At 53.2% G+C, this 22,412-nt stretch overlaps 4 protein-coding genes across 4 annotated transcripts; 2 read left to right on the plus strand and 2 right to left on the minus strand.

Moving 5' to 3' along the window:
* Positions 1-440: 440 nt before the first annotated feature.
* On the plus strand, positions 441-2,949 carry nde1 (nuclear distribution protein NudE). The gene is made up of 2 exons (XM_040897618.1): positions 441-1,079; positions 1,144-2,949. The coding sequence occupies exons 1-2, from the start codon at positions 843-845 to the stop codon at positions 2,737-2,739; spliced, it is 1,833 nt and encodes a 610-aa protein (XP_040749954.1). The 5' UTR covers positions 441-842; the 3' UTR covers positions 2,740-2,949.
* A 587-nt stretch (positions 2,950-3,536) lies between these two features.
* On the plus strand, positions 3,537-11,188 carry P175DRAFT_0559382 (acetyl-CoA carboxylase ACC1). Its single transcript, XM_040900916.1, has 5 exons — positions 3,537-3,568; positions 3,622-3,939; positions 3,990-4,160; positions 4,246-10,029; positions 10,107-11,188. The coding sequence occupies exons 2-5, from the start codon at positions 3,772-3,774 to the stop codon at positions 10,887-10,889; spliced, it is 6,906 nt and encodes a 2,301-aa protein (XP_040749955.1). The 5' UTR covers positions 3,537-3,568; positions 3,622-3,771; the 3' UTR covers positions 10,890-11,188.
* Positions 11,189-11,491: 303 nt separating this feature from the next.
* P175DRAFT_0503362 (uncharacterized protein) lies at positions 11,492-15,834 on the minus strand. Its single transcript, XM_040897619.1, has 2 exons — positions 12,295-15,834; positions 11,492-12,208 (listed from the first exon to the last, which is right to left on the minus strand). The coding sequence occupies exons 1-2, from the start codon at positions 15,623-15,625 to the stop codon at positions 11,796-11,798; spliced, it is 3,744 nt and encodes a 1,247-aa protein (XP_040749956.1). The 5' UTR covers positions 15,626-15,834; the 3' UTR covers positions 11,492-11,795.
* Positions 15,835-16,019: 185 nt separating this feature from the next.
* P175DRAFT_0559384 (E3 ubiquitin-protein ligase SSM4) lies at positions 16,020-21,620 on the minus strand. The gene is made up of 2 exons (XM_040900917.1): positions 18,046-21,620; positions 16,020-17,975 (listed from the first exon to the last, which is right to left on the minus strand). Exons 1-2 carry the CDS (start codon positions 21,359-21,361, stop codon positions 16,414-16,416), a joined length of 4,878 nt encoding a protein of 1,625 aa, XP_040749957.1. The 5' UTR covers positions 21,362-21,620; the 3' UTR covers positions 16,020-16,413.
* Positions 21,621-22,412: the final 792 nt, after the last annotated feature.

The raw sequence follows: 22,412 nt of genomic DNA on the forward strand, positions 1-22,412 counted from the left end.
GCCCGTGACTGCCGGGAACCTCCCCGTGGCAATAATCCTGCGTACGTACGACTAGTAGTAGTAGTATAACTATCTATCTACGGAGTATAAACTCGAGTTGGATTGCTGCCCAACTACGGAGTAGGAACTGAAGTAGGAGTGTGTTTGTGGATGTGTGCTGTAGGATATATCTTGTGGCATTTCTGGTATGTATAGTAACATCAGTACGGAGGAGATCCTTTAACTACGGTAATACATACATATATTATATATAATAATATTTCTATCTTTATCATCATACAGTACATAGTTACTGGATCGTGTAATACCACGCACCTCTCCTAAATACCACCACCCCGTTGTTTGTTCCCGTGGACACAGCTGTCTATCATCACAATCCATCAACAATCCCCTTTCTCTCTCTCTCTCTCTCTCTCTCTCTCTCTCTCTCTCCCTCCTTCCCTCCCTCAACCCTCTGTGAGGGAATGTTGCAAAGGTAAGTCAACTTATTGGGGCTGTTCCCAATCCTCTATTCTCTTCTTTTTTCTTCTTCTTCTTCTTCCTTTTCTCCCTCTTTCCCCTTTTTTGGGGGGGGTACCGTCCACAGTTCGCCGTCGCTCTCTCTCTCTCTATCCGCGACACCGCCTCGGCCCCTCCAACCACCGCTGTCCTCCAGTCCAACACATTTATTATTCGATCCAATCCACCGGGTGCATGCTCTCGATATCTGGTGAGACCGCTGCATAACCCCCCCTCCCCCCGTTGTTTTTAATCTCGACCGCAACCCGTGGACAGCCTCTGACGTGGACCCCTGGAACGTGCGCCCCCTACACCAGCGTTCCTCTGCTGGTGCGGGCATCAGAATGCCTTCTGCCGACGACTCTCCTCCAGCCCGAACCAACGGCTCTAGCGCGAGGTCGGACCAGCTTGCCCATTATAAATCCCAATATGAGCAGCTAGAGGCCGAGTTGGCCGATTTCCAGGCTTCCAGCCGCGAATTGGAGGCGGAGCTCGAGAAGGAAATCGAGGCGTCGGAGAAGCGGGAGCGGCAGCTGAAGGAGAAAGTGGACAACTTGCGATACGAGGTGGATGAGTGGAAGGTACGTGAGAATTCCTTCCGAGTAGTATCTTTGGTTGGCGCTCACCTCGTGGGCTTCTCTATAGTCCAAATACAAACAAGCCAAATCCGAAGCCAGCTCCGCTCAGAATACGTTGCAGAAGGAGGTCACATCGCTGCGGGATGCCAACCGGACACTACAGCTGAAGCTACGAGACATTGAAGTGGCCAATGATGACTACGAACGCCAGGCCCGCCACACGACTTCGTCCCTGGAGGATTTGGAGTCCAAATTCAACATGGCCATCGAGCGGGGCGTGCTATTGGAGGAAGAGATCAAGGGTGGTGAACAGGAGCGGGAGCATCTCCGAATTGAAAACCAACGCCTTCGTGATGAATTAAATGACCTCAAGATCGAAACCGAAATTGTCCAGGAGAAGTTGCGAAATGCCGAATGGCATGGTGGTGGTCGCCGTCACCGTCCCACTCCCTTGCATCGTACTCCATCGACACCGCATACCCCAGAGATCTTTGACCGGTCCCCGGGAACGTCGACCGTGTCGTCGCCGCTGTTTGCCACGCCTCCGATGAAACTGACGCTGGCCTCGGCCACGGCCACCCCACCCTCACCTCCCATGTCGGAAACCTCGAGCAGCATGCGCAAGTCGCTCAATGCCACCCCCGGGTTCCCGCTCCAGAAGGTTTCTGCGTCCGAGGCGCTGGGATCCCGGTCCCTGTACGGGTCGAGGACTCAACGCTTCTCATCCCACTCCCGCGCGACATCTTTCGCGTTAAGCAATGGCCGGTCCACGCCGTCGGTGGCCTCGCGCCCGAGTCTGCCGAAGCAGAACCACCACCACCACCACCACCACAACCCCCCGGCAAACAATCCCGCGCCTTCCGCCGCGTCTCGTATGCCGGCGATCCCCAAATCCGGATCCTTATACCAGATCCGCGGTCTGATTGGAAAGATGCAGAAGCTCGAAGAGCGGGTTCAATCGGCCAAGTCAAAGCTCCCGCCGCCGTCGGACACGGCTTCCCGGACATCTTCCCGGTCGGGGTCTGTTCTGGGTGGGGGGGATAGCCCGGTTGCGTCTACGCTGACGATGCGGCGGGAGGCTCGCAAGCGAATGAGTGGCAGCAGCTTCAGTTCCTCGATCCGGGAGGGCGATGGGGGTGTCTCGTCATCTTCCTACCTCCCCAGCCGTCCGTCGTATGGAACGCGGACGCAGGACAGTCGGCCCAGCAGCCGCACCAGTTTCTCCAGCTCCTTGAGCCAGAGCACGCACCCCAGCGTGGCGGCGGCGTCGTCGACGCGGCCGGAGAGTCGCCAAAGTCGCACGAAAACGCCGCTGGGACACTATTCGACGAACCCCACGACGGAAAGCCGACGGCCGCGCTCCTCGCTGAGCAACCCGGCGGGACCGAGTACTCCGTTGAACGGCATGACTCACATTGAGGAGGACGAAGGGGTTGGGGCACCGCCGCTGGTGCGAGGCCCCGTGAAGAACGGCCGGGCGACGCGACTGCCGTCCTTCTCGACGCTGGGCGGGATGAAGAAACGAAGCACGAGCGGGATGACAGGAATCCCGGGGCCGCGGAGCTTTCGAACGAGTCAGGGGATTGATCGTGGAGAGGGGAAGATGGGGCCGCCCGAAGTGAAGACGAACGTGGTTGGGGGTGATTTGGGGGAGACATTCTGAGTGTATTCTAGTAATCTGTCTCTTCTTTTCTTTCTTTTTTGTTCATTCTTGCGCGGACCGGTTGAGGGTTTATGATATTTACGGCTGGTACGCAAGTGTTTAATCTTTCTTTTTGCTCTCCACGTATCGTGTACAGAAATCTTTAGCGGATTGAATCGATATACCCCGTGATGTATTTCTCTACATAGAGATATTTCTATATATAGATATATAGATATAGATATAGATATAGATATATTATTTAATTGATAGATGATTATGTAATCGACCCCGAGTAATTGCTGAGGTCGATCCTTTCCCCTTTGGGCTTCCCAACGCGATCCCGGTTTGCTGCATGCTGATTGGTTGGTTTGGCCAACGGTCCGCATGCGGTTAGACAGTGAACAATTGACCAGGTACCCAAGTCCCTACTAAGTACTACCTACTAAGTACTACCTACTAAGTACTACCTACTTAGGTACCTCTATGTAATTAACGAGAAGAATCTCTCATATGAATCTGGATTGTAAAGAACTCGGAGTTACCAAGCCGTACGGATCGGAGTATCTCACCCAAGTCCGGTTGATCAAATAAATTACGGAAATGCTCGTGTATTGTTGGACGGGAAATTGGTGGGACGAACCGTTTTTCCCCGGCTCAACAAGCAAAAAGTTGAGAGAAATACCGAGATTACCATCGGTGTCCGATCGTGTATTGTAATATTGCTCGTACGGTAGTTTATTCCATAGTTTATTCCGTTTCCGTTTCTCTTCTTCTTCTTCTTCTTCTTCTTCTTCTTCTTCTCCTCTCTCTCACTATTATCATTCATCCACTTTCTCTCTCTCTCCGGGTGAGTTCTTTCTTCCTCTCTATACTCCTTATACATGTTAACCGTCCTATCAGCCCAGGCTTCACCTCTTCCCTGTCCGAATCCGACTTAATTCACCGTCCCCGCTTCATATATCTTTCCCTCTAATCCTCTCACGACTTGAACGATTCTCCTCTCCCCTCTTACATCGTATGGAAGCAATTAATACATAATCTCTTGCAATCATGGCTGTCCCCGACGCTACTCCCTCGCCCAACGGCCACGCCAGCTCGAGAGCCGCCAAATATAACCTCCCTTCACATTTCATCGGTGGTAACCACCTGGATGCCGCTTCTCCAAGTAGTGTCAAGGACTTTGTCGCTGAACATGAGGGTCACTCCGTCATCAGCTCGGTGAGTTTGTTCCGCCATCCGGAGTGTACCCTGCCCCTCTAATCCAATAGGTTCTCATCGCCAACAACGGTATTGCCGCCGTCAAAGAGATTCGCTCCGTCCGAAAATGGGCCTACGAAACATTCGGGAATGAGCGTGCCATTCAATTCACAGTCATGGCCACCCCAGAAGATCTCCGGGCAAATGCCGACTATATCCGGATGGCTGATCAATATGTCGAGGTATGCCTTCTTTTCTTCATGCGACTCAAGATAAAATCGGCGCTAAAAAAAAAAAAAAAAAAATTGCCTCCCCCTCCTTCTTTAGGTTCCCGGTGGTACAAATAACAACAACTACGCCAACGTTGAGCTGATTGTCGATGTCGCCGAGCGAATGGATGTCCACGCCGTCTGGGCCGGTTGGGGTCACGCCTCAGAAAACCCCCGCTTACCGGAAGCTCTGGCGGCCTCGCCCAAGAAGATCATCTTCATTGGCCCCCCCGCCTCCGCCATGCGCTCGCTCGGTGATAAGATCTCGTCCACCATCGTCGCCCAGCACGCCGGTGTCCCCTGTATCCCCTGGTCCGGATCCGGGGTCGATGATGTGCGTGTCGATGACAATGGCATCGTGACCGTCGAGGAGGATGTTTACAAGCGCGGTTGCACCTTCTCCCCGCAAGAGGGTCTGGAAAAGGCCAAGGAGATCGGTTTCCCCGTCATGATCAAGGCCTCCGAGGGGGGTGGCGGCAAGGGAATCCGCAAGGTCGAGAGTGAGGACAATTTCGTCTCCCTGTACAACGCCGCCGCCAACGAAATCCCCGGTTCCCCCATTTTCATCATGAAGCTGGCCGGCAACGCCCGTCACTTGGAAGTCCAGCTGCTGGCCGATCAGTACGGCAACAACATCTCCCTCTTCGGTCGTGACTGTTCCGTGCAACGCCGGCACCAGAAAATTATTGAAGAGGCCCCCGTCACCATCGCCAAGCCCGTCACCTTCCAGGCCATGGAGCGCGCCGCCGTGAGCCTGGGCCGACTCGTCGGTTACGTGTCCGCCGGTACCGTCGAGTATCTGTACTCGCACGCCGATGACAAGTTCTACTTCCTCGAACTCAACCCCCGTCTGCAGGTCGAGCACCCCACCACCGAGATGGTGTCCGGCGTGAACCTGCCCGCCGCCCAGCTCCAGATTGCCATGGGAATCCCGCTGCACCGCATTCGCGATATCCGGCTGCTCTACGGCGTCGACCCCAACACCGCCTCGGCCATCGACTTTGATTTCGCGAGTGAAGAGAGCTTCAAGACCCAGCGCCGCCCGCAACCCAAGGGCCATACCACCGCCTGCCGCATCACCTCCGAGGACCCCGGCGAGGGCTTCAAGCCGTCCAGCGGCACCATGCACGAACTGAACTTCCGCAGTTCCTCCAATGTCTGGGGCTACTTCTCCGTCGGGACCGCCGGCGGGATCCATTCCTTCTCCGACAGTCAGTTCGGCCATATCTTTGCCTACGGCGAGAACCGATCGGCCTCGCGGAAGCACATGGTCATCGCCCTGAAGGAGTTGAGTATCCGGGGTGATTTCCGCACCACCGTCGAATACTTGATCAAGCTGCTGGAGACCCCCGCCTTTGAGGACAACACCATCACCACCGGATGGCTGGACCAGCTGATCTCCAACAAGCTGACCGCCGAGCGCCCGGATCCGATCGTCGCCGTGCTGTGCGGTGCCGTGACCAAGGCCCACCTGGCCAGCGAGGCCGGCATCGAGGAGTACCGCAAGGGTCTCGAGAAGGGTCAGGTGCCCTCCAAGGACGTCCTCAAGACCGTCTTCCCCGTGGACTTCATCTACGAAGGCCTGCGCTACAAGTTTACCGCCACCCGCGCCGGTCTCGATAGCTACCACCTCTTCATCAACGGCTCCAAGTGCTCCGTCGGCGTCCGTGCCCTGGCCGACGGCGGTCTCCTCGTTCTGCTCGACGGCCGCAGTCACAACGTCTACTGGAAGGAGGAGGCCGCGGCCACCCGGCTGAGTGTCGATGGCAAGACCTGTCTGCTGGAGCAGGAGAATGACCCCACCCAGCTGCGCACCCCCTCGCCCGGTAAACTGGTGAAATTCACCGTCGAGAATGGCGAGCACGTGCGCGCCGGCCAGCCCTTTGCCGAAGTGGAAGTCATGAAAATGTACATGCCCCTGATTGCGCAGGAGGATGGCATCGTCCAGCTGATCAAGCAGCCCGGCGCCACCCTCGAAGCCGGGGATATCCTCGGGATCCTGGCCCTGGACGACCCCTCGCGCGTCAAGCACGCGCAGCCCTTCACGGGCCAACTGCCCGACCTGGGTCCGCCGCAGGTGGTCGGGAACAAGCCGCCGCAGCGGTTCGTCCTCCTGCACAGCATCCTGGAGAACATCCTCAAGGGCTTCGACAACCAGGTCATCATGGGGGATACCCTCAAGGAGCTGGTCGAAGTCCTGCGCGACGCCGACCTGCCTTACGGCGAGTGGAACGCCCAGTCCTCGGCCCTGCACTCCCGCATGCCCCAGAAGCTGGACGCTCAGCTCCAGAACGTCGTGGACCGGGCCCGATCCCGCAAGGCGGAATTCCCGGCCAAGCAGCTGCAGAAGACCATCCAGCGATTCATCGAGGAGAATGTCCCCGCCGCCGATGCCGAGATCCTCAAGACCACCTTGTCGCCGCTGATGCTCGTCATTAACAAGTACCTGGATGGCTTGAAGGGCCATGAGTTCCAGGTGTTCATCGGCCTTTTGGACCAGTACTACGAGGTGGAGAAGCTCTTCTCCGGCCGCAACATCCGGGACGAGGATGCCATCCTGAAGCTCCGCGACGAGCACAAGGATGACATCACCAGCGTCGTCCAGACGGCCCTGTCGCACAGCCGCATCGGATCCAAGAACAACCTCATCCTGGCCATTCTGGCCCGCTACCGCCCCAACCAGCCCGGCGTGGGCAATGTCGGCCAGTTCTTCAAGCCCATCCTGAAGAAGCTCACCGAGCTGGAGTCTCGGTCCGCCGCCAAGGTGACCCTGAAGGCCCGTGAGGTTCTGATCCAGTGTGCGCTGCCCTCGTTGGAGGAGCGGATCGCCCAGATGGAGATGATCCTGCGCTCCTCCGTCGTGGAGTCCCAGTACGGCGAGACCGGCTGGAACCATCGGGAGCCCGACCTGGGGGCCCTCAAGGAGGTGGTCGACTCCAAGTACACCGTCTTCGATGTCCTCCCCCGCTTCTTCGTCCACCAGGACGCTTGGGTCACTCTGGCGGCGTTGGAGGTTTACGTGCGCCGTGCCTACCGCGCCTACACGATCAAGGAAATCCAGTACAACTCCGACGGGGAACCCCCGCTGCTGTCGTGGGACTTCACCATGGGCAAGCTGGGTCAGCCCGAATTCGGCCCGCTCTCCACCACTCACCCCTCCACGCCGAGCACCCCCACGGCGGAGATCAACCCCTATAAGCGGATTGCCTCCATTAGCGACATGTCCTACCTGGTGAATGATACCGCCGCCGAGGCCCCCCGAACGGGGGTCATCCTCCCCGTCCAGTACCTGGAGGACACCGAAGAGTCCCTGACCAGGGCCCTGGAGGCGTTCCCTCGCGCCGCCAACTCCAAGCGGAAGCCCAGCAGCGACCACGGCCTGCTAGCCACCCTCGAGGGCAAGCGCCGCCCCGCCCTGCGCACCGAACATCCCGACACCGAGCTGACCGGCGTGTGTAACATTGCCGTTCGCGATGTCGAGGACCTGGACGATGCGCAGATTGTTGCCCAGATTACCCAGATCCTGTCGGGCTTCAAGGAGGAGCTGCTTGCCCGCCGCGTCCGCCGCGTCACCTTCATCTGTGGCCGAAACGGTCTCTACCCCAGCTACTACACCTTCCGGGGCCCCAACTACGACGAAGACGAGAGTATCCGTCACAGCGAACCCGCCCTGGCCTTCCAGCTGGAACTGGGCCGCTTGTCCAAGTTCAAGATCAAGCCCGTCTTCACGGAGAATCGCAACATTCACGTCTACGAGGCCATTGGCAAGGGTCCCGAGAACGACAAGGCCGTCGATAAGCGATACTTTATCCGTGCCGTGGTGCGTCCGGGTCGCCTCCGCGATGATATCCCCACCGCCGAGTACCTCACCTCGGAGGCCGATCGCCTGATGAACGACATTCTGGACGCCCTGGAGATCATTGGCAACAACAACTCGGATCTCAACCACATTTTCATCAACTTCTCTCCCGTCTTCAACCTGCAGCCCAAGGATGTGGAGGAGGCCCTGGCCGGTTTCTTGGAGCGCTTCGGCCGCCGTCTCTGGCGCCTGCGCGTCACCGGTGCGGAGATCCGCATCCTGTGCACCGATCCGGCCACGGGTGTCCCCTACCCGCTCCGTGTGATCATCAGCAACACCTATGGATTCATCATTCAGGTCGAGCTCTACATTGAGCGGAAGTCGGAGAAGGGCGAGTGGATCTTCCAGAGCCTGGGCGGAACCACCAAGCTGGGCTCCATGCATCTGCGCCCCGTTTCGACCCCCTATCCGACCAAGGAATGGCTGCAGCCGAAGCGTTACAAGGCTCACCTGATGGGCACCCAGTACGTGTACGACTTTCCCGAGCTCTTCCGCGAGGCCTTCCAGCACAGCTGGGCCAAGGCGATTGAGAAGATTCCCAGCCTGGCGGAGCATCGTCCTCCCCTTGGCGAGTGCATCGATTACAGCGAGCTCGTCCTGGATGACACGGACAATTTGGTGGAAATTTCCCGCGGCCCCGGTACCAACACCCACGGTATGGTCGGTTGGATCGTGACCGCCCGGACCCCCGAGTATCCCCGTGGACGACGTTTCATCATTGTCGCCAACGATATCACCTTCCAGATCGGTTCCTTTGGTCCTCAGGAGGACAAGTTCTTCCACAAATGTACCGAACTCGCAAGAAAGCTGGGGATCCCCCGCATCTACCTCTCTGCCAACTCCGGCGCTCGGATCGGGATGGCCGATGAGCTGATTCCCTACTTCTCTGTCGCCTGGAACAATCCCGAGAAGCCGGAGGCGGGATTCAAGTACCTCTACTTGACCCCCGAGGTCAAGAAGAAATTCGACGCCAGCCAGACGACGACGACGAAGAAGAAGGAGGAGGTCCTCACCGAGATGATCCACGATGAGGGTGAGGAGCGCCACAAGATCACCACCATCATCGGCGCCAAGGACGGCCTGGGTGTCGAGTGCCTGAAGGGCTCCGGTCTGATTGCCGGAGCGACCTCCAAGGCATACGAAGATATCTTCACCATTACCCTGGTGACCTGCCGCTCGGTTGGTATCGGTGCCTATCTCGTCCGTCTCGGACAGAGAGCGATCCAAGTGGAGGGCCAGCCGATCATCCTGACCGGTGCCCCCGCCATCAACAAGCTGCTGGGAAGAGAGGTCTACACCTCCAATCTCCAACTGGGTGGCACCCAGATCATGTACAAGAACGGTGTCTCCCACATGACGGCCACCGATGACTTTGAGGGTGTCCAGAAGATTGTCGAATGGTTGTCCTTTGTTCCCGAGAAGAAGGGCGCCCCCACGCCCATCCGCCCCTGGTCGGATACTTGGGACCGTGATGTGGCCTACTACCCGCCCTGTAAGCAGGCCTACGATGTGCGTTGGCTCATCGCCGGTAAGGAAGACGAGGAAGGCTTCCTTCCTGGTCTTTTCGACACTGGATCCTTCGAGGAAGCCCTGGGCGGCTGGGCTCGCACCGTCGTCGTGGGTCGTGCCCGACTTGGTGGTATCCCCATGGGTGTCATCGCTGTGGAGACCCGCTCCGTGGAGAACGTTACCCCCGCTGATCCTGCCAACCCGGACTCCATGGAAATGATCACTACGGAGGCCGGCGGTGTCTGGTACCCTAACTCTGCCTACAAGACCGCTCAAGCTCTTCGTGACTTCAACCATGGTGAACAGCTTCCGGTGATGATCCTCGCCAACTGGAGAGGGTTCTCTGGCGGTCAGCGCGATATGTACAACGAAGTCCTCAAATACGGTTCTTACATTGTCGATGCTCTCGTCAAGTACGAGCAGCCGATCTTTGTTTACATTCCTCCCTTTGGCGAGCTTCGTGGTGGTTCCTGGGTAAGTTATTATTATTATTCTAGCCTTGATACACCTTGTGCTCCGAGTCTCCCCCAACAACGCTAACGATTATCTAGGTTGTCATCGATCCTACCATCAACCCCGATCAGATGGAAATGTATGCCGACGAGGAAGCACGCGGTGGTGTTCTCGAGCCCGAGGGTATCGTCAACATCAAGTTCCGCCGTGAAAAGCAGCTCGAGACCATGGCTCGCCTGGACGCAACCTACGGAGAACTCCGCCGCTCTCTCGAGGACTCCTCCCTGTCCAAGGATCAGCTTTCCGAAATCAAGCAAAAGATGGCTGCGCGGGAAGAACAGCTCCTGCCGGTCTACATGCAGATCGCTCTGCAGTTCGCTGATCTCCACGATCGTGCCGGCCGTATGCAAGCGAAGGAGACTATCCGTCGTGCGCTAACCTGGAAGAACTCTCGTCGTTTCTTCTACTGGCGTCTGCGCCGCCGTCTCAGCGAGGAGCTCATTGTCAAGCGCATGATGGAAGTGGCTCCTTCTCCTGTGACTCGCGAGGGTAGCGGGGCTATCCCCTCCGACCAGACCGATAGCCTGCCTTCCACCAATGGCTCCCCTCGCTCCACTCACCTGCGCACTCTGCAATCCTGGACTGGATTCCTCGACGAGGATCTGGAGAACGATGACCGCCGCGTCGCCATGTGGTATGAGGAGAACAAGAAGGCCATCCAGACCAAGATTGAAGCCCTCAAGACCCAGGCCGTTGCCGCCGATGTCGCCCAACTCCTCTTCAGCGACAAGCAGGGTGGTCTCAAGGGTGTCCAGCAAGTGCTCAGCCTCCTCCCAGTTGAAGAAAAGGAGGCTGTTCTCAAATTCCTGGCTTCCAACTAACTAAAAGGTGGAAAAGATTTTTCTCCATTGTTTCTTTTCTGAAAACTTGCAAAAAAAAAAAAAAAAACCCTTTATTGTTTCTATTTTCCTTTGTCATTCCACCCATGATGTCGATTAGTTATGCATGATGACTGACTGTCAAAAGGGTTCATGGTATGGGTTCATTGCATCCGTTCTTGCCCTCTTGTTTTTGTTCTTGGCTGGGTTAGAAAGGTATACACGATATGGTATGGTATGGCATGGTTTGGCTGTTCTTGCACATGGTCTCTCATCTTTTTTTTTTTTTTTTTTTTTTCCCCCTTCAATGTTACTGAATTTATTCCATGAAAATTCCAAAAATTCATTACTTTATTTATTTATATCTTTCATCCGTGTAAATGGTCTGGAATAGAATACAGCTACTTACTACAAGGTGAGGGAGGGCGACTCTCGACTCTTGAAACGGGGTTGGTTCGATTTCTACGCTATATATGTATACATATACACACTCCAGGAATACAATATGATTCCCGGAACTCATGTACCCTATAAATAAATAAATAGGTAGGTAGGTAGGTAGGTAGTTCATGACCATGCATTCTGAAACAAAATGCAAACAGAAGGAAAAAAAAAAAAAGGGGAGAAAAAAGGGGGTATTATTTCTGCAATCCACTCATGAATAGTCATAGAAAACATTAACAGTTGTTCATCCATCCATTAGGTTAGGTTTATTCATTCAACCGGCCCCTCGCTTCATCGGAGGGAACGGCGAGTTTGGCCTGATGTTGTGGAGGATGGGGTATCAAAGCACGGCTGGGCTGGTCATGCACAGGTTTGTTGTATATAGAGATAAATAGACGTAGTGGGAAAATGTGAGAAGGAGGACAGAGGTGGCAAAGGACAAATGGCGGGTGGAGAGAATGCGTGCTAAGCAAGCTGTCTTTCGAGACTGCGGGGAGGCGTCAAGATAGGTGGCATGCTTCGATAAGGGGTTGAGACATTTCTGAGGCCGTGACTAGTGTTGACAGAACCTACGCCGGGGTCATCTAGACGGAGTTGACGGTTCAGGTCGACGGGGAGCTGATCGGGTAAAGGGAGCGGAGAGCGGTATCTTGGGTTCTGCGGGATGGGAGAAGAGTGTGGCATAGCAAGGGCAAGAGATTCGTCATGGCTACCAGGGAGAGCGACATATGTTGCGTTGAGGGTTCGAGCGATATCCTCTAGGAGGACTTCCATCGGGGCGATGTAGGCTGTTCGACTCTTCTCGGACCAGGCAAGGACGTGGCCGCAAACACGGCCCGTGGATTTTTCAAATACCCATGCGCCTGAATCTCCCGGAACTAGTGAACCAAAAAAAAAAAAAAACGAGTTAGCAAGGGACTTAGGCTAGGGATTGAATTGCATACAGTGAACTGCACTCACTCACCTCCGAAGTTCCCATCCACCCCGAAGCTGGTTGAAAAAGTTTGTCGGCCGTGAAACTTGACGATTGTCATCGCTTTGGATATCTGCCCCGTTTGTAATCCGCTGGTCCGACCGCAACAATGGACATTTAAGCCACCGAGATCTTCTAGTCGCGCTATATCGTTTAAGTAGATGGGGTCTCGCTGTGCTGGTGGGTCTTGGTCACCGAGTCTGCGTCGCATATGGCCTGCCCTAGGCGACGGGATTTTGTCATAGACAATATTGCGTGGATCCATACGGTCATTGTTAATTTTGATCAATGCCCAATCGATCTCATGTTTAATACCTCTGCGTGTCCAGCGGCGGACACCAGAGGATGCGTGAACGTATCCAAAAGAGTGAGAGGCGAGGTGCTCATCGTCTCGATCTTCGGGACTTGGGAAGAAGTCATCCCGAACATCGTCAATGGCAGGTTGAGTTACAAAGAGTGGAGGCTCTTCCCCGGGCTCAATACCCGCGGTATCCCCTATCGAGGCCGCGTCTTCGTCATCGTAAGCGGCATCATCGTCAGCTTCATCTGATGAGTATCCATCCGAGAGGTTATAGTCATCATAATAGTCGTCCCCATCCTCATCATCGGAGATTTCGAACTCCAGATTATGCTCAGGCGGGTCCTCGTCACACCAGGAGAACGATAACTGAGGATCTTGGAATGTGGGCTCACGAGGCCAATTCCCAGCTGATCGAAGAGGAGCATCATTGGCATCTTCATCGTGATAATAACCCACACCCTCCTGATCACTAGGTGCCTCAAGCATGTGATGAACTGTCATGCCGTAGGGAATGCCATCGACCAGGATGGCACCACCATAAGTCACGGGGGGAAGATGCTCCTCGTTCATGAAAGCACCGATGGATGCACCACAGAGAGGCCGTGGCTGAAAGCAGGGATTAGGATCTTGTGGCAAGAGGCTGGGTCCGACTGTACTCTGAACACTGGACTTGGCTGGCCGACGACGCTTCTTTCGCGGTACCTTGGATCGTTCGATATCTCCCCGCAGAACAAGCAGATCCCAATCGTCTCTATCCAGAGCAAAATATTTTTTCAAAGCTGCGCGGACTTTCTTTACACTGGTACAAGTCACACAGATGGTTGTCTTGGCGCTTTCCATCGCTTCACCAGTCATCATAAGCGTGACACCGCATGATTCTGATGAGTCCTTGAGTATTTTCTGGAGAAGCTTTCGGAAGCGTGGCAACATGTGAAAGTTCCACTCGTTGAGATGCTCTTGGGGAATTTCAACGTTTGTCAACTTTTTGAAAGTCCGCTTCTTGACTCTCCTTTCCTCAGATCCTAGTTTCATCAGTTTCATCTCAGGGATAGGAACTGTGGCTAGAGGTTCCCTAAATGGTGTGGGTTGAACGGGCATTTTGTACTCTCGCGATGCTTCTTTTGCCGCAGCAGATCCTGGAACAAGAGCCAGGGGAAGACAGTCATCCAACTCCTCTGCACCTGGTGCAGAAAAGATATCTATCCTGCAGCATGACCAGACAATTTTGCTCAGAGTATAGATGAAATTCATGGAAAATGAAAAGGTGCTGTCGGGGGCAGAAAGATCGAGAACAGGATAGTGATAGACTTGAGGTATTCTGAGGTTTAGGTCGTCGAACGGCTGAGTTGACAGATGAAAATTGGGGGCATCAATACAAAGCTGGACCACATGAAAGAATGCGCTGCCGCACTTCGGGCCGAGCTTCTGCAGATAGACATTCTCGACTCTTTGCTTGAACATGGAGTTGTTGTACTTCAACTTCCAAAGGCGGCTGATTGGGGTCCACAGTCCAATCTCCATTAGAACCAATCCGAGAGAATAGAGGTCGTAGGCCCAGGCTGCGTCGTCCTCGATAGACCGCTTGTCATCGGGATGACGGTACATACTTGAGGATAAGGGTTCAGGAGACGGGTTATTCCCGGAAAACTGGGCAAACGATGTTAAATATGGGCGGCGTAGGTTTTCCGTAAGCCCAGCCTCTTCCTTATTTGAGTCTGTCAAGCCAGGGAAAATGAGAACGTTGCTGCTGTTGATGTTTCCGTGAATAAGATTCTGGCTTCTGAGCTGCAAGATGGCCATCAGAAGATCGTAAGCAAGGCGAAGTCTGGTCTCCAAATTGGGAACAGGATAGTCTTCGCTAGATTGCAATAGTGAAACCAAGGGCTTTGGCTTCAACGCGTTCAAGAGGTCGGTAGGGTTCTGGAGGAAGGGGAAATAGTCCACGGGCATTTGATAAACAAAGGCATAACGGGAGTTTGCTCGGTCGATATAATAACCTAGAAACTTCAGCAGACTGAGATGGGATACCCTGGCATTCTGAACTAGTTGATCGAGGGCCTGATGTACGTGCTCGAGGCGCGAATCTCCTGGATAGGTGGGTTCCCCCGAAGCTTCAAGCACCATAGGGGTATACTCCACTAAAATGCTGACGGTGGAGTCCTTGATCTCGTGTAGAAATGGTAAAGCGGATGTCTTCATCCGGCCAAGAACTCTCGAGTTGGTTGACGCAGCTACCATTTCATAGGGTGGCGGATTGTTGTCGTGCGATGCCCCAGACAGTTGCAGAGCCGACCGGTCAATAAGAAAACTCCTTGACTCAAAGGCTGCCTTACTGAAACTCCTTTCGAACTTGGGGTGCTCAAAAACGGGGGATTGGGTGTTAATCGCACGTAGGTTTGTGAATGGGGAATAGTCAAGCATTTCATGTTGCGACTTATTATCACATGACGCACTATGGTACGTCTTCGATTCCGGATAAATTGAATATGCAGAATCATCTCCGGGGGTAGCTGCCTGGATAGGAGGATAGGACTTAGTACGCCCCTTACCCGAAGACTGCGAGCTGGCAGTCATATCCCGGCGGGAGCGTGAGAGATCGTACAGAATATCGATACACGCCGTCAAATCAGAAAGAAGGGTCTTCGAGCGACTGATCTCGACACTAGTCCAATTGGTTTTGGACGGTAGACTGCCGAGTCCGTCCTTGGAGGCGGCGTCCACTTTCCCACCCTTGGGCGGTAGATCGGAGGTGCCTTTCTGCTGAAGACGCTCAGCCTCATTGAGCAGATCTTGAATGGAGGACATCACGCTTTCCACAACATCGCTAAAGCCAGCCTGAGTTAGGGATTCGTCGATATCATTAGGTTGGGCGGCACTAGCGTCGCTCCAGTCCAGACCCCAAGCTAACAGCCTGTCCCTCTGAGTCTTGAATTCTCGGTGCAGAATGAGGAGCTCTGGATCATCTGCCGCATTTGGAACCGTAGTGACGCTCTCACATGAGGTCTTGGTGTCGGTATACATCTTGGTGAGGCGTCGTTGGAGGTATGAACCTCCATGGCGGAGTACGGACATCTTGGCAAGTCCAGACGGAGGCAAACGACACAAAGTGATTGCGGGGTGGGGGGCTTGAAGGTTAGAACATGATAGATGGCGAGCGGATTGGGGGCAAACAGCGTCAAGGTCGAGATGATAATAAAGATTACTTGAACACACACACACAGTAGATAGATAGACTGCAGAAGAAGAAACAAGTTCGAATAAGAATCTGGACAAGAACGACTTGCAGATGGGAGGGAATCCTGTTGCCTAACCAATCGGGAGTGGCGAGTGAAGCAAAGCCTCCTTTGCCAAGCCACAGATATGCGCCTGTCACGTGGCAGGCAACCGCGATTCATCCTGCCTGCTGACTCAGCATCTGCATGTCACATGTAAATTGATGTATGTCTCATATATTGGTTCAGGAAGTAGAAATCTTGCAGACATGCCCTTTGGATAGAGATTGATCCTCTAGCTACGTACATGCCAGGCAGCCACGATTCTGCCTAGTTGGGGATAGTCCTCTGTACGGAGTAAGGGACCAGGTTACAACGCGGCATGGCTAGGCAGGTCTCATCCGATAATGATATGATAGTAATGAAGATCATCACATCCCCTGTGAGTAATTAAATGTACAGAGAGAAAAATAAATAAATAAATAAAACAATGGAAAAAGGCAATCTGCGCCGGTACTAAATTTATCAATGGAACATGTATGCTCCTCTAATTTCTCTCTCTCTCTCTCTCTCTCTCGCTTTCTCCCCTCTCCACAGTTATCCGGTAATCACTCGTCGGGGCACACCAACTTCTCGTGCTCGTTTTTCACGGAAGTTATGGAGGCGTTCTCCAATCAAGTAGAACTCATCACGGATGCTGACTTTCCAGATCTCCACCTGACAACCGGCCAGGTAAGCAAGCCAGGCCATTAAGCTCAACAATAGCGTGGCAGGATACGTGTAGCGGTACACTTTGGTTTGAAGCTCTGGATTTGAACCAAACATGATTGAGTTCAGCACAAATCCAAACGAGGGCGGTAAAACAATCGCGATGGTCGCCAAAAGTAGTATAGGAAGAAGCAAGGCCCGGGTGGCAAGCCTGACGTTGGGTTTCAACCAACCATCGCGGAAGATCCCATTAAGAACTGCAGCGGGGCGAGACCTGGAATGCCACAATGCCAGCTTCACAGCCATCTGAACATAAAGCACTCCCAGTGCCCAGTCTTGGACGAGATAGATAGCATGAGCTTTGCTGTTGCCTAGGTAAGTGTAGATAGGCACGAGCAAATAAAGCTCCATTACTAATCCGAAGATAGACGGCAAGATGATCGAAAATGACGCGAAGACGTAAATAAGACCCATTCCGCTGGCAACTAAACTCATCAAGCCTAGGCATGCCTCTTGAGGAGAACGCAAGAATGGATCGAAACGGTCTTTCACAATCCGGAAACAGGCCCGACAGGACAAGACAATGCAGGCAGCAGCGCAGAAGAGACCCATACCAACGGAGAACGCATAGATGTCATTCACCGGTCGGCTCGCAAAGTACAAGTGCATTGCTTTCCGCCCAATAACCAGGGGAAGAACCGTGGTGCCTACTCCCGTAGCGGCCGCAAATAGCCAAATCAAGACGAGGAAGGCTGCAATCCTGGTTCTGAAAAAGGGGGGTATGTAGACTTGGATGAACATCTCATTGAGTCGCCCTTGGTGGCCTTGGTCGTTATCAGGCGCTCCATCAACACGTTCGTTCGCTTCGGTGACCTCTAAAAACACTTGGCTGCCTTTCGGAATGCGAACTTGATCCGACGCAGGGGCCCGTACAAATCGGCCATCTCGCTTAAAATGGCGGTCTGGCTGTTTTTCATCTGCGTCAGCTTGCTGGTCATGCCCCGTTACAAGGTGTCGAATATCCTCTTTGTTCCCAGGCAGGTAACCAGACCAGAATTGCCGTCCATAGGAGCCTTCCTCATCGAGGTGTCTTTCACTGAAGAAAAAGTCGGATAGTCGTAAGAAGCGAGCACACTTTCGGAACCACCAATTGTATAGGTTGTGTAATCCTTCTGACGGCTTGAATGCTCGAATCGCAAGAGGAATCCCGAAGTTATAAAACAGCAGATCAATCGGGAACTCGAGCACAGGATCTTTTGATGACCAGTGGAGGGGAAGGACGCCGTTAAAGCCGTAGTATAAGCCCCAGACGACACCTCCAAGACAGATGATGACGAGCGCACCGTATACCAGTGCACTGAATGCAATCTTCCGGAGCTGGGTAGTGATATTTCGCTCTAGAACATCCCGAACAGGATGGAAGGTGGGGTCATCCGGATCACGAATAAAATCTGGTTTAAATTGGGTAAGTAAAGTGACTGAATCTCCTGCGCCGGGGGAGACTTGGGGGGGGGGGCTTACAGAGAACTCCATTCCTCATTATCTTCCTGCACATTGAAACAAACAGTGCAAAATGGAACATGTAACATGTGCCAATAAACCAGTGCACGAATAGAGATGTTAGTGGATAAGTAGAGGTGAATTCGACGCGAGAAGCAATCGTAGCATTCTCGAAAAGGGGTAGTAATGCAATGTCAAGGAGAGAGCCGCAATACAATGGGAACACAATCATCTCAATACCGATAATTAAAATGACTTTCATCACTCCACCAGCTTGATGCAGTCCTTCCGCAACCATGCCTTCGACTCTCTGGCCACGATCAACACCGGAGATAAAGCGTGCAATCCGGAGGTAGGCCAGTCCTACAACTGATACGAGCAAATATCCCATAAGAATAGCTATCGTACGATCTTTCGTATTCCATACAGCTATGTCGTAGTCAATGCTTTCGGGCCCTAAGGCCAGGCTTGTCATACCTGGGGTTACCCAGTTTGTAAAGTTTGAGAAAGATGGCAGGTTGTGGGCAAACCCGAGAGCTCTCTCTTGTACCCCAGTACAAATGCTGCCAACATCGAGAGTGCTGAGTGACAATATCTGGGGGATGTGAGATGATCTCATATTCAGAGGGAGGTCGTGAATAAGGAATTTGCCTAGAAGGAAGATTGATCGGAACAGGGAGGCGATGCGTCCCTGATGGATCTTCAAAGCGTGATGGGAAATAACGGAGAACATGGGAACATCTGCTTCGTGGAAGACAAAGAAGGTATTTACCACACCGCCCAATCTGTGGCTGCTGGCATCAATAAGCGATAGCGAGGTGTTGGTGATAGACTTTGTCCACTCGCCCATAGGGACGAAAGCTCCAAAGGGACTTAGGATGACCCTGCAGATCAAACTCGTCCAATACAGAATATATCCTAAACTTCCAATGAGGGTGTCAAGTACAACGTCTGCAAGCACCGAGACGGCAGTCATAGGGACACCGAAGATAAATTGTATCGGATTTGCCAGGAGAACAAGGGCGATCTTGCCCCCGAGATACGGAAGCCAGATTCCAGCAGCCACAGTGAACGAGATTAAAAGTGCACAAAATACCCCATTTTGCAAGAGGCCGAAAATAGGGCCCTGCATTCCGATAAGTTCTAGAATTCCTTCCAAATCATCGGCTTCCTCAATTGCGTCAAGATCATTGGCATCAACGCCGAAGTCAGCAAGGGCCGCCTGGTTGTCGGGTACCAAATCGCCATCCAATTCGCCATCATTTTGTGCATGTGGAAGAGCTGCTTCCAAAACGGGCTCGTCGACCAAATTTGCTTGCTCATCCTGTTGTCGTTCCGCATTTGGATCTTCGGGGATAATGTCCGCCCAAAACCAATCGAAAGCCCTCCTAGCAAGGCTCTTGGGGGGCTCGACGGCGGCGGAGTGGGACGGTTGCAAAGACGATTGTGTGTCTTCAACAGACTCAGCATCCGTGGTGATTATGTTTTCCGAGACTGAAGGTGCAGATGCAGATCCATGGTCATCACCAATCTCTTCTCCGAACACAAAGTCCTGGAGTACTTCACGAAGATCAGGGTCATCACGTTCCGCGGCTTGAAAGGCAAGGTCCAGTTCATGTCGTGCCTGAAAGTCCGAATCGCTTGCAAAGCGCGAGCTAGATGGAACATCAGAGCCCCAGTGAGGAGCCATGCTTTCAAATGGATTAGTTCCACCAGTTCGCTGCTGTGCAGACGATCCCGAGGCCCCTACAAAGCCGGGTATTGTCTCGCGAGGAATGTTCACATCTACGCGAGAGTTGAGGGCAGAGAGATCCGGAGAGTCTGGCTCACGGTTCCTAGACCGTCGCAAGTCGTCATTCTGTAGAAGTTTCGTAACGGCCCTAACAAGCCAACTGAGCTCTTCTTCCCGACCTTCCTCCCGTACAATTCTTATGATCTCTTCTAGATCGCCATGAGCGCGGTGCCAAAGGTCCCGAAAAATTTGCATATCCATAGCAGGCCAGGGCTGGTTAGCTTGGGGTGATTGTTGCCAAGCCGACAGGTTGAGATTGAATGCATCGTTATTACGAGCGAACGGAGCAGTAGAAGGGTTGTCTGCCGGTAAATCTCTCAAACTGAAAGGTTCATCAAGATTCATTACCCCTCGGCCGCGGGAATCCTCAAGTTCAGTAGCAGGTTGGTGAATGTCGTCTTGATCAGCATGGTGAGCCACTTGTCCAAGATGCCGACCGACAGGGGGCAGAGCTTCGCGGTTTCGAAATGCGTTCAGGTTGTCATCTGGCAGCGCAGGTGGTTGTGGCTCAGGTCGAGGGGCAGCTTCGGCTGGTTGAGCCGGTCGGTTGTTGGCTATTAATTGGACTGCAGCTTCACGCTCCCCTTCTGCAATGTTATCCATAGGTTGCTGTTGAACAACCCATTCGCGGATAAGGAATATCAAGATAAAAGAGACAACCACAAGCAGAGTGATCAGCTGACCTTCTAGAGTGTCGATAAGGATGTTATTGATGGTAGGGGACGGGGTCAAGGAATTCAAGAACTTGACATCCGAAAGCCAAGAAGGACGGCGGGGTTTGTTCGATGTCGTCGTCACGTTCGAAGGGTCCGTAGAGCCAAAACCGGACGACATGGCTGGGAAAAAAAGCGTAGCAAAAGCTTTCTTTGTAAGAGAAAGCAACAAGGGTTCCCCCGCAGGGAAGCCGAATATCGACGGTGCTGGCCCCTCCGTTGCACTGGGTGGAACAGCTGAGCCCACTGAGCTTGTAGCCGGATCCGTGTTATGGGCTACCAAAGTGTGGTTTACTCCGAGATGCGCAGCATTGCCAAGTGAAAGACCTTTCTGGATACCATCACCCGCCGACCAACGACCATCTGCAAGCCAGAACAGCGCTCGCCATATTGCCCGCATAGACCATGGCAACCACCCGAGCCAAACGAAGGCAACGAGAACCCAGCGAAGCCAAGTAACAACGGTCCGCAAGCTATGAATCAGAAGTTGTTTGGTGAACAATAGGATCGGTAGGTTCTCAGGCATATCCGGATCGTATAATTTTGTAAAGTGGAAAGGAGTCTTGCACAGCTCACAATGTTTCTTCTGCGAATGAGCTAACCATTGCACGAGGCAAGGCTGGTGAACAAACTTGATACTGCCACTGCATTTGCATGGATAGTAGAGTTGATCTTGTTCCGTGGCCTCCCCACGACATATCCGGCAAGTATCTGGCTCCTCCTGTTCTCTTTCCTTGCCTCTCCGATTCGTATCGTAGGCTGGATCGTTCATTAAGTCGGGAAAGCCTGCGGGGCCCCCATGCTCGCGAAATTGACGGCCTGGAAACTCCATTTTGACGGATCAAGAGTTGACGATCGAGTCGCCCTCAGTAGTAGCCGGCAGGTAGACTATCAGTTACCATGATTCAAAGGCGAGAAAACCAGTCCGGGATGATGACGCAAGGTGTAAACGTGAGGCAGGCAACTATGCAGGGGTTCCACAAGCTGCAAACTACCGGAGAACGTAAATAAAGCTTTTTCGAAATCAAGTTCGAAGAGGAGGATGTCGCTCGGAACACAAATGTGGGTGAAACTGAGAGACAACAACTGAAACACCGCAACAACGAACTGACTGCCTTTCAACACGATTGTCGCTGGTGAGGAGCAGAATGATGACTCAGCCTTGTCTGGTTGGGGAATATGGTCATGTGACCCGAAACGAACTCGACTCGTCATTCGCCTCTGGGTCTTTCTGATATGAATCTACATCTAAGAGATTAGAATTCCCCTGAAGCCGGACTCTATCAGTTAGGTTACTGGTTCAAATGCAGAATGGGGCTGGAAACAATAGCGCAACAGTCGCAGCAGCAGCAGCGACAACCCCTCTTCTTCCGAGCGGTGAGTCTTGCTAGCTATAACATTGCAATTCTCTATGTGCAACTGTCATTCTAGCATCCAGGAACAGAATGGTATCCTGCCAGTCGACCTATGGGAGGGAAGAAGGGCTGAGACCTATGAATGCCCTGAGCTGTCTTGATCAAGAGTGTTATCCAGTTGCCTTTCCAAATAAGCACAATCTAGTTCAGTATCCTAGGTAGTTACTACTACCTACCTACCTTTGATCTGTGTTACCAAGCCAGAGAGACCATGGCCCTCCAACAGATATAGGTAGTACAAGTTGAACGAGTCAGCATCGTCAATGCCACATACGCAATTTTCAAGCGATCGATGATAGTCTCTTAGTCCCGAGAGATGATATTTTCCCGGTTTTTCTTGACCAGCTCCCTGTTCTCAGCCATACTCTGGAATCCAGAAGCACCAACAAGTAAGAAATATTGCCCAAGGCTCGTTCAATTTGGATGATAACAAATCTACTGCTTCATCTCATATGAAACATTCGGACT

This window comes from Aspergillus ochraceoroseus (genome assembly GCF_002846915.1).
Source record: "Aspergillus ochraceoroseus IBT 24754 chromosome Unknown P175scaffold_7, whole genome shotgun sequence".
NCBI lineage: Eukaryota > Fungi > Ascomycota > Eurotiomycetes > Eurotiales > Aspergillaceae > Aspergillus > Aspergillus ochraceoroseus.